The following is a 12,339-nucleotide window of genomic DNA, read 5'->3' on the forward strand; positions in this document are numbered from 1 at the left end:
ATGACTGGAAACGACAGATTGCTCGCTTTCTAAACATTCATACACAAGTGCTTCCAAATCACAAATTATTTGGTCCTCTCTCCCAGAAAGGTCATTTCCAGAGACCTCTTCTCAAACTTGACTGGCCCAGGGAACCCACGAGAGGGGACTGAATTACCCTGCAGCAATAGTTGTGAACACACTGGAGCCACACTTGGAAACTAGCTATGCCGGGGATGAACAGGACTGCTAGGGATACCCAACTCAGAGCTAGCAAAGACATCAATGAAAAAGTAGTATTAGATTGATTTAAGACATTCCAAAATGAGTTATAACAGTATCAAACAAAGGCTCAGTTGGTCACTGAGTGAAAGGGTATTTTATTTACACGATTTATCTTAGACTTAGTAACTTTTCATTTCTTTTGATTCAAGATTATACACTAACAGAGGGTCAGTTTCTGCCAGCAGACCAGTGTGCAGTCTCGAGTCTAGCTCCAACCTTGCCAAAGTCAGACTTCTGCAAAACCGAAAGTCATCTCCAAAAGACTCATCCTTCAAATTTTCCCCATTTTGCTCATTTAGATAGTTGCACAAAAGACCTACCCTTTGTCTTAAAAGTTGCCTGATTCAGACAGAAGAGTAAATCCCATTATAATTCTTCAAGTGATTTTACATCTCCTTTTTTATCCAAAAAGGTAGCTGTCAACATAAATGTGTCATGACACACAGGGAATTAAATGTTCGATGTTAACTTTCGACAGCTCCAGGGATGTTACTGGAAATCTCACACTAGCTTCATTATACTATTACTATTCAAAAGTTATTTCAACCTCAAAGGACAGAAGGGTATCATGTAATTCTTCAGGTCACACTGCAGTATTGGCTAAGGACTCTGTTACAGGTAAAACAACTCTAAGTTACTTACAGTTCTGTGATTCCAGTACTTTAGACATGAAACGTAAAATACATATTGGGCGTGGCAGTACTCGTTAAGCTACAAAGTACTTAATCACCTATGACGGAAGAAGTTCAAGATGATCATACTTCCACGTAAAAGACTACAAGACACAAGCCCACAGAGAAGTAACTGACAGCTGGCTAAAGCAGGAGAGTTCTAAGTAGCCTGGGGACATCTTAAACAACTTGGCCTAGAAATCTGGGTCGGAATTTCTCAAAGCTCCTCATCCTTTCCCAGAAGAAAATGTGATAGTATGTCTTTTATATGGAAATTTCATTGTATATATGTATAAACTTGGTATGGCCTTAATGCTGCAGTTAAGGATTTGTTTGGCTACCACCTTAAGCAGCGTGTTGAGCAATCGCTTCCTTAACGAAACATTTTTACTTCTTACCTTTTAACCTTGACCAATCAATTCCCCCCCACCCCTCGCCCCTTACTTTTCCCCCTTTTTTGCATGAAGTCATAAAAGTTATGGCAGTTATTTTTTGGCTTGTAAAAAAAATTCTATTTCTGCAGTCTGAAGATGGAATGTAAAATTTCTGTGATACATGTATATAAAAATATATTTATTGAACCATCCATATACACATATCCATGCTGATTCCAATGGAAAAAAAAAATAAAGTTTTCTGAAATTTTCTCTGTGGTTAATTCAGTTGTTACTAATCAACCAACTTTATGTGAGAGAACTTTTGGAATCTTTTCAATTACCCCAGAAACCTACATATAATCTGGAAAACATAATTTCACTTGACAAGGCTTGTAAGTTATTCATTCAAGAAATATTTATTGATATGCATGATGAGAGATACACAAATGACTCAGACATAGATCCTGCCCATAAGGAGCTTACAGTCTAGTCGGGGTGATAGAACACATACATGGGATACATAGTCAGAGCTATGTTTCGGTAAGATGAATCTAATATTAGATTTAATGGAGGCTGGGATAAGAAGAGATCAAGGAAGCTGAGAGGCCACTGAAATTATCTAGGTGAGGAGAAAGATGTGAAAGACTGTTGAGGTAGAACTGACAGGACTTGGCCGGAGACTGGATGTGGGGAAAAAGAAAAAGCCAAGCAGGTGACTTACGATTTGGGGCGTGAGTGTGAGGACATGAAGTGAGAGAACAATGGAACAGGCTTGTGAAAAGAAATAAAAATTGGCACGTAAAATTCTTCTGCAAAAAAAAACAAAGTGCCTAGGATGCACTACGTACTCAGATCGGGGATGGAAGTACCTCAAAATGACTAGTGACCTTCCTCCCCCTCCTCTGCCCACCCCTCAAACTTTCCAGCAATCCCCTCCACTATGAAATGTCATAGTGCCGAAAATGTATTCAATAAAGTCTTATCTCTAGGTAAGCCTCCCTTGTGAGAATGAAAACAAATACACTGATTTACTCAATTCAATGAATCATCATTTAAGGACTCTTTCATACAAGTCACTGTAACTTCTGGGGGAATACAGGGATTAATACCCCTTGTCCTTGTCCTCTAGGAACTTATGGTCTAAATAAGGTAGTAAAACAGACACAGGTCATTCTAATCTTACATTGAAGGGGTAAGTTGTAAGCTCTAGGAATACACTTCGTTGTTTTTTTTTAAATGAAGGTTGGGACAGAATCCCAAGTAGGAGGGACGATGTGGAAGGGAAGAAGATGAGAATGAATGTGCTCCTTACTTCAAATTCCGGCCAGATCGATTCCCAAAAAGGGGTTCTCCGCTCCTGTTGCAAATCTCCTCTCTTATGGAAAAAAAATTGGCTCTCAAACTGGGTCTTTGATGGTATGGGGTTGGGGGCGGAAGGAGGATGCAGACGTTTGTCTATCTTCGGGGAAGAAAGAAGGCACTCAAAGCCACGGAGTCAGCAATGCCTGGCAGATTAGAGGAACCGGAAGTAGTTCAGCACGGCTGGAGCATCACTTCCATGAAGAGTGGGAACAATTACTGAAAAGGAAGATCAGGACCCTGATGCAAATATGGCATTGCCAGACACTGAACAGGGTACATGTCTAAGACCAATTTGCTGCCCCTTAGGAGCTTACAGTTATAACAATACAAGGTGGGGAAAGCACCACAATGTACAGATTGCAAAATGCTGACCGATTCAGGAGAAAATTACAGCTGAGTTTCAGCTATTAACACATTAGGATACCCAATAGCTTTCTGACAGCTAGTAGTAAACCCATCCCTGAGGGGAGCACAAGTTAACGTCCTTAGACAACAGGCCCTGGCAGAAATGGGCATTAAGACAGTTCTAAGAAATCAGAGAAAACTCGGTAATGAAAACTGAGCTATAGAAGCAACTGGGCAAGCATATAAAATGTGGCTCCTTCCCTTTTCTCCCCACATCCAGACCTTTGACAGCGCTGGCTTCCTACAGTGAACTAGGGCAGACTGGTGATGCCTGAACGTGCTCCCTGTTACTTCTACAAGCCGATGTGAGACTGTACTGATAATTCTCTGAGTCACCTAGCCTTTGAAAAATTAAGGGGTTGCATAAATCGCGTTAGTCCTTTCCAGCACTAACTTTCTATGATTCAAAGAATTCTAGGAGCTTCTCCTGTCTTTTGTGGTAACAATCAGGATGGGAAGGAAGTTTAAAGAATACATTATTGTTTCTCACTTAAAATTATGATTTTTCTGTATCAATCACAAATAATTCCTATGCCATTAGCTAAATTCCACCTCCACCCCACTCTTCTTCCAAAGCTAACATCTACCTACATGAATTTATTTTTAACATGACGTGTTCTACATATTCTACTTAAAAGAGTGTACTGAATCTTTAAAATAAAAGAAGTCCTTTTCTTCTCCGTACTTCTTTATGCCAGCTTCTTGGTATGTCTTCATTTAAAAGGACCAAATCAGTGCATATTCACACTCTTCACAAAACCATTTAAGAATTTAAACCAAATCCAAAGTCGAACAGGTGACAGCAAAGCTTAAGGAAAGCATCAGTAACCAAAATGGTTAATTATAGCAAGTTAAAACTGTTTATATCCAGATTAAATGACATATAATCATCCCTATAATTACCACCAAAAGTACAGGCAAACTACCCATAAGTGGGTTTATGAAAAATAGTTGTTAAAATAATTCACAGTGAATTTTTGGTAAACATTCCTTAACTTTATTTTTTAAGAAACTAAGACACATTGAATGGACATAAGTCCCTTTAGAATCTGTGACACTGGCCACATTTCAAAGTATTGAACATGTATGGATTTCTGTAGTTGGCCAGCCAGGTGGTTTATGGAAGTAACAATGGAACTGATTTCCAATCCTATTTTCTTCTCACAGGGAACTAAAAAATTACCAAGTTCAAGTGGAAATTGGAGGAGGAGAGACTGCCCAAGGTTTTCTAAACATGATATAATCAAAAAGCGGAAAACTTTGATTCTAAGGCCTATATTCGCGCTAATTCAAAACTAAAACCAGCTGTTTCAGGCCACCTTTAATAAACTACTTAGGCCATGATGAGAGACTGTTTCATGAAAGCATGAGCAAAGCAGTCTAATTTCAGCATTATCCTGTGCTGGATACATAGTCATTAAAAATGATGTAAAATAAGTTTTATCTAACATGCGCCGCCATTTCTCCTTTCATATAGTCTAATAAGAGTTCACAAGCCTACATGTGGTCCTCAGAACCTAATTATCACAGTATACAAATACAGATCCCAAAAGATGTTACTACCTTAAAACCAGAAATCCTTATTATCTAGTGCCACATGGCCATTACTTTATCAGCAACATTAACCTACACCCTCATCCCACACAAGACACTGTTAAGTTTCTAATACATTCTTTAAGGTTTCTAAAACATTTATGGAAGACTACCGTTAACTGTCCACTGCCCATTTTTGGCATATTAGGCAGTTAGCTAGAACCCCATACTCAAACAAATGTTGAAGTTGCTTCTTTTACAAGGTTCATAATTGCAGAACTAAAAGGTCATTTGTATGCAGTTCCTGCAGAGATTCTTTTAAGTAGCACAAAAATAAATTTCAATATAAAAGATATCTTTAGATCAGTAGGTTTGACAAATGCAACCATTTACATAAAACAGGCCACTGAACATAAACAATGGTCTACAAATTTAAACCTCACAGAAAGATTATTTCCATATAGAGTCTAACAAATTTCTTTCTATAAAGTGCCACGTCTTCTACTAAATCATAAACTCTACAAGGATTTTCAAATAGAGATGAAGAAAAGTATCAGAGAATGGCAGTTATAAGCACAAAACACAACTGCTACAAACTCACCTGGATTATGCTATAAAAATAGTTATCATCCACATACAGAATCCAAGATTGTACTCCATGTATTAACAAACAAGAAAATAATCTAACAAGAAGTTACTGTGTTACCACATAGTCTGCAAATCAAAAGAAGCCCTACAAAAATCAGTTTACTTTTCTTGTTTACCCTAAAGGAAACAGAGAACAGAAATGCTAACTTCGTTATGAATATTTTGTAGACTGGGTCTCTATGCTATGGTAATTATTATAAGCATGTCCTATTATCTTAATGTTGCTCAAATGTGAATAAGTAGGCATTCTGGTTCTAGAGAAAAAGCATCAGTTCTAGAGGCCAGTCTGCTGCTCCTTGCTACATGGATGACTTGGAGGCCTAGTCAAGTAACTGTTCTGATGTAGTTTCTTCTTTATCTGCTTTGGGGGAAATAGCACCTAATCCACAGAGTCGTTGTGAAAATTCATTTTATAATCTAAAACTAAAGTGCAATTCAACTACAACTAACACTGTGGCAGTAACCTACTCATTCAAAGCCAAGTAATTATTTTGGAATTATCCATTTCACCGCTACCCAGCAATAGCTCAAAAGTTGAGAACAGAGGAATACAAAAGTAAAGCTCAACCTCACCATAAAAGCAAAAGTATTTTTTAAGTCCCAAGATCTATATAGTTTCAAGAGATTATAAAGAAGACCCATTGAATCAAACTAATTTTACCTACTAATATACTAGGTTAAAAAAAAATGGGTGGTGGGTGTTAAGCTCAGTAGAAAATAACTGTACATTGGGCCATTCCTACATATGAAAAATTATATTTTAAAATCTTAAAAGGTTGACTGTGATGAGCTAATGCTGCCTAAAGAAAAATCTTTCCCTATTTAATTTCACTTTCTACCTGTGTGAATACATATACCTCTGTGGTATCACATTTATTGCATCAGCAATAATGTAAACAATATCGGGATTCTTAATAGTGTTAACCATGATGCTAAATCCTGTTTAGAAAGTCCAAAACTCTACAGTCATCCCAACTCCGATGAAGTGAAATTACTGAAGCAAGCTTTTGTTTTCTGAGATTAGGCAGTAATTCTGTGCAAGTTACAAAGCAGCAGCTACACATTGCTACTACTTCTCCAACATTTCCAAAAACCACACTATTGGTACAAATGAAGGAAAATGAGATTATTACTTGCAGTAGATATTATAATTCCTGAAAGAGATTTCTACTTGCTAATTTGCTTGTTTTATTTATCTGAGGCTTTATTTCAAAAGAGTAAGTCTTCTACTCCAGTTGTCCTAACCCGCCACGCACCAGAGGAGTAGGGACCATTCCTATTCTCATCACATTGATTCGCTTTCACAGAACATTTGGCACTGCTGGTCCCCACCCACTGAATGCCCGACGCAGTGTCTCCCCTCCAATGTCGCACATTTCCAAATGTCCTCTACGATAGAATACCCAGCTCGAGTTGAATATCACTGCATCTAGTTGGTGCCCTTAAACCCCTGAGTAGGAAAAATTCCTATTTTGAAATGTATGGTTTATTCACTTCTGAAAAATGATTTCTAGGTTATCCATAATTTATGATCTTAATACTCCAAAAATAACTCAGGCTGTTTTTTTTTCTTTCCACCACAAGCTTAATATAAGCTACAGAAGTACAAGCTGAATTTCTTCCAATTATCACTAGCCTGAGACAAATTAATTGGTTACCAAATAATTACTTAAACTGACACCCAAAACAGCCATGTGACTCCATTATATAAGTTTGTTTATGTGAAGATGTTGCCCATTTTCAAATATTTGAGGTACTGCGGACCAACTGATAACATCAAACTTCATTTTAGTTTAAGACCACACCCTTAAGCAAACCTAGTTTCCCAGTAACAGCAAAACAAAACATTCCTATTCCTACTCGAACAACAGTCCTAAAGATGAACACTGTTAAGAAGAAAATAAATAAGTTAAATTTGACAACCTCGTTGCCCTTCAATTAGTAATGACAAGTAATCATACAAAGCCTTGCTTTACAAATGTGTAAACAAAACCTTCACCCACCTCACACACAGCATTCAACAAACATACTATGTAAAACGAGCATTAGTCTATATTGCCAGATTAAATTTTCTTCCAGAAATATTTTAATAAAAATTGGCTGTTTCCAAGAATCACCCACTGCATGTCCATCAATAAAAGAGAACCATAATAAAATATAAAATTTACCATATGGCTATGATTTAAAGGAAGAAAACTAGCAGACACTCAAGCACATCAGCAAAGTCCAATATTAAAATCACATTCCTCCTCATGAGCTATGATTAGAATTCTGAACAGATATCAAAATAAAATACAAATGCTGAACTATTTAGGTCAAAGGACCTCTATAGAAGCATCTGTCCTCAAAGGCATTCCAGTTTGAGACTCAATTTCAGAATAAGGCATAACAAATAAACAGAAGACATACAAGGTTGAAAGAGGGATTCTACAATTCCCAACATACTCTGAACCTGAAAAACAAATCTAGACATTTTATTATTTTTCTTTAAACAATCGCCAAGACTGGAATCAGAGATAAATAGAAGGCACACAGTTTTGCTCTGGTTTTGAATTATTCAGATTAGGGGGAAGGGTAGTTTTGTTTTGTTTTTTAGTTTTTTTTTTTTTTACAAATACAAATTAAACATGAAAAAAACTACTTCAAAAAAACCTAACAATTCAAGAAAAGCATATCAGTTATACTCTAGACATTTAAAATCTATCTCACAATTTAAATTTCAATGGTAAAAACAGGTTTTAGAATTGTTTTGTGATCACAGATCAAAGAAAAAACTCTACCAACACCTTTTATTCAGTTTTTAACCATACCAGTGAAAATCAAAACTGTCAATTTCTCCAATGGCAGTTTCTCCACACCAGAAGGTAGTCATGACTCTCAAAGAACAATTACGGTTTTTCCTGCCTTCGAAATGTTTATCAAATCCTGTATTTCTCAAAGACTTTTGAAACGCGTAGAAAATAAGTAAGAAATATCCCAATGTCAGTAATAAGGGAAACACATTCCTCTGGGAAAATGGCCGTTAAAAAAAAAAACATCCAGTCTGTATATGCGAAGTAAAGCAAGGAAATCAGTCTTTTTTTTTCTTCTTTAAAAATCCATTTTTCCTAAAATATCATTCCACAAAATTGGAAGTGAAAGACTAAAAGGTGAGGGGAGGGGAAGGAAGGAAGGGGAAAGGAACACACACCATTAACACAAAAAGTAAAATGGTACAAACGTAAGCAGTATTATGAGACCAAGGCCATACTGCAAGACACCAAAGGGTGGATGAAGAAATTCACCATTCTGCAGGAGCGGGGTTTGCACTGCTGCATGAAGATCGGTGAAGAAAAATTCACTGCCTTGGAGCAACTCCCCTTCCCACTCCAAATCCTGGTTTCTGCACCATGCCTCCACGGGGAGGGCCTCGCATTCCACCACCCAGCCCACCTCGAGGGCCTCCGGGTCCCCGTAGGCGGTTATCTCGCCGGTCCCCTTCTCGGGCAGCTCGAGTCTTCTTTTCTTCCACATTCAGACGGACCTCACCTCTGAACATGATGGGCTGTAAGAGTCAAGGTGAGCAGACTTACACACAGTGCTGATGTGCTACCAACCACCAATGATAAAGCAAAGCTATTATCAAGAATCAGCAGCTTACAAATCACGTATGCTCTCATGGTTCAGTTTTTGTTTCAAATTCTGAACACATAAATGGCCCCCATTAACAAATACATGGAAAGATGGTCAGGTATGCAAACTAGTTCAAAAAAGTCAATTTAAATAGCACAGCAGCACAAGTAAGTCTCATTGTGCTTATATTAAAGTATATCTTAATTTCCCATAGAATTACATAAACAGAATATAAGAATTGTCACCTTCTTTATGGATTGGTAGGCTTAGAATAAAACCCCATCATCACCTAATGTGGAAAGATTGTGCTGCACATATTTATGCAAAGTATATATACATCTTGAAAACATCATTTATTTCATCTAAATTTAAGAAAATGTTATTTGCCTCAATAGAATTTTGGAAAATATTGAACACAATAAAGATAATGTATCTTATTGAAAGGAAAAATAGATAGATCCACACTAAGTCTTTGGCCTTCTTTTTTTTAAACTCAACACAGTTTAAGTAGAAAACAAAGAGCTACTTAAGATTCCAGCGACTTCAATGTACACTCCTCACTAGCACTCACTGGTTTTCTGTGATTTTTAAAAAATATCTAACAATACTTACTATGCAGAGAAGTGTTCTACATGCTTCACTTTTATTACCTCTTTTATCTCTTCACAACAACTCTCTGAGAGTTGTTGTACCTATTTTAGAAGACCAGTGAATGAAGGGCCAGAGAGGTTAAGAAACTGCATGATGGAAGAGGCATACAAACCAAGGCATCCTATTTGGAAAGTATAAGCTCTGAACCACCATGTTACACGGAAGTGTATCAAACACCAGGTTATCAGGTTTATATATTTTGTACTCATAAAAAATTACTGAATGGAGTATGGTAGATTTCACCAATACAATGGAGATGAGGGAAAAGCAAGCTATAGTTGAAGTCCTCAAAGTATAAAGGAGTATCTGAAAGTACACATTAAAAAAAGGGCTTCTTTTGGGCCAATTTATATTTTAAACTTGAATTAAATTTATATTTGTACATTTATATATATATTTAATACTTAAAGTAAATTTTTTTATATACACACTATATATAAATCACTTCACACACAATCTGAAACATTGTTCCCAGCAATGTTCTAAACAGGAAATATCAAATCATATATAAGTCTGAAAGATTAAGGAAAGACAGGTTGAGGCTGAGATGTTTTAAAATGTAGTTATGAAAGTCATCTCTGAGGAGTTACCATAAGAGTAGAAGCAATCTGAAGGAAAAAAGGAAATTCCTTTAACATTCAGGAGAACCTCTAAGACATATTCACAGCCCTTTTTCTAAGGAAACTGATCTCGAACAAACAATTCTTATGCATGAAGATGCCATGGCTTACCCACATTCACAAAGTAAAACAAACTCTTGATCTCCAGCAGTTAGTTCTAGGAAACCAGCTATCAGGTCTGACCTCCTTTGGCCCGCTGGGATTATGATATGCTCTTAGGAAGCATGAATTCAAGGCTGTACCAAAAAGGTTGCCCACTGGATCTACTGCAAGCTCAATGATGGATTTATCCACAAAATCTACCGGAGATTTCTGGGTTTGGTATTATGTGACATTGGTGACATAAGCCACTGTTCTGTCCTCATTTCTCAGTGTTGTGCCAATGCTTCCCAAAGGCAGTGGTCAGTTTGAAAGATGATGCATACTTGCAGATTAAGACTCACATGATGTTATGACCAAAACAAACTTTTCAGTATACCCATTAACATTCAGGAGAACCTCTAAGAAATAATGATCTACAATATTTCTATTACATAGCTAATAAAATTTGTAGTTTAATTCGCAGAGACTGAAAGCAGATTAGTAGTGGCTCGACGCTGGGGAGAGAGAATATGGGGAATGGGAGAGGGAATGCTTAATAAATAAGGGGCTTACTTTTGATTTAAATGTTTTGTTAACTAGATAGGTGATGGTTGCACAATAATGTGTCAATAAATACCACTGAATTGTATATTTTAAAAGTTATTACTTATACCAATAGTCATATTAATAAAAGTGGTCCCAGGCAGGGTGACTCCAAACCCGGACATTTATAGAATAACAGCAGAAGCTCCTCACAGTTATACTCAGACAACCGTTATATACCAAGACTTCTCTGGTCAAACTGGCTCTTAAGTTATCTTAGCTAAATGTAACATTGTATTTCATCTACACCAGAAGCCACCACCAAGAAAAGGAATTTCCCTAAGTCTCGGTGCACTGATAACTTATTAGTTATTTCACTTTCATCATTCACTTATTCGAAACCTGTTATTTAGACATTTTCGTTTTGCTAAACTCTCAGGCAGTTCTTTTAATAATGGTTGACTATGATGGAGTATATTACTCAAACACATTGTAATACATAAACTTTACATAAAGGGCATAGTTGTAAAGATGAACACAATCTTATTGGGGGGAAAAAATATATGAAAAACTGCTTACCCTGTTGCTGAGAACCTTCTGAACAGGTTCAGAATCATCAAACACAACAAAACCAAAATTGGGTAATTTCCCACCGCTGTTAATGCGCAGCTCAACCACATTCCCATATTCTGCAAATGAAATACAAATTCTCAAATAACTTATTATAACATTTATTTTAAATATTACACATGTACTATGATAGCCTCTAGTCACATGTGGCTGGCTACACAGTGCTTGAAACGTGGCTAGCCTGAAGATGTGCCGTAAGCATAAAAAGACTTAGTATGGAAAAATGTCAACTATCTCATATTTTTACATGTTGAAATGACATTTCAGACACATTGCGTTAAATAATTATATATGTAGTTCATCTTCTATTTCCATTGGGCAGTGCTGCATTACCTGAACCTAGTGTTTAAAACTTAATCACCATCTACAGCCATGCCACCCTGAATAAGCCCAATCCCATCTGATTTTGGTGGCTAAGCAGGGTTGGGCCTGGTTAGTACTTGAATGGGAGACCACCTAAGAAGACCAGGTGCTGTAGGCATAAAAAATAAAAAATAAAAAAATAAGGGATTGTAAACTGACAAGGTCCTTGCAATCCGCAAATAAATAGATGATAGATAGATAAGATAGATAGATAGGATGGATGGATGGATGGATGGATGGATGGATGGATGGATGGATGGATGGATGGATGGATGGATGGATGGATAGACAGATAGAACTTGATAACCTACTTTGAAAGAAATCTTTAAGCTCTGATTTGTCCACCTCATGAGGTAGATTGCCAATGAAAAGTTGGTGACTGTCAGGGTGTCTCACGATTCTTCGGGGTTCAACATCGCCTTGCTCACCAGCCTCCCGAACTTAAAAACAGCAATGAAAGACAAAGAAAATACCTTTTAGTGACTGTTTCAGGCCAATATTTTTTTCTCTACCTTAAATAAAGGTAATTCTATCAACTCCACAATTCTGCTTTAAGTAAACAAATATCAATCACTGCTC

The 12,339-nt window shown here is 36.9% G+C and overlaps 1 protein-coding gene and 1 pseudogene across 4 annotated transcripts in view; one reads left to right on the forward strand and one right to left on the reverse strand.

Moving 5' to 3' along the window:
- Positions 1 to 1,705: 1,705 nt before the first annotated feature.
- Positions 1,706 to 12,339, reverse strand: part of G3BP1 (G3BP stress granule assembly factor 1) — a 32,133-nt gene continuing 21,499 nt past the window's right edge. For all 4 annotated transcript variants that reach the window (XM_016164381.2, XM_016164386.2, XM_016164382.2 and 1 more), the window contains 3 exons: positions 12,072 to 12,200; positions 11,347 to 11,456; positions 1,706 to 8,804 (listed from right to left, as the gene is read on the reverse strand). In XM_016164381.2, the coding sequence (XP_016019867.1) occupies positions 8,598 to 8,804; positions 11,347 to 11,456; positions 12,072 to 12,200 (446 nt within the window). In that variant the 3' untranslated portion in view covers positions 1,706 to 8,597. The remainder of the gene's footprint in view (positions 8,805 to 11,346; positions 11,457 to 12,071; positions 12,201 to 12,339) is intronic.
- LOC118605801 lies at positions 11,760 to 11,878 on the forward strand (annotated as a pseudogene).

The sequence above is a fragment of the Rousettus aegyptiacus genome, unplaced genomic scaffold, assembly GCF_014176215.1.
Source record: "Rousettus aegyptiacus isolate mRouAeg1 unplaced genomic scaffold, mRouAeg1.p scaffold_m13_p_7, whole genome shotgun sequence".
In the NCBI taxonomy this organism is placed as follows: domain Eukaryota; kingdom Metazoa; phylum Chordata; class Mammalia; order Chiroptera; family Pteropodidae; genus Rousettus; species Rousettus aegyptiacus.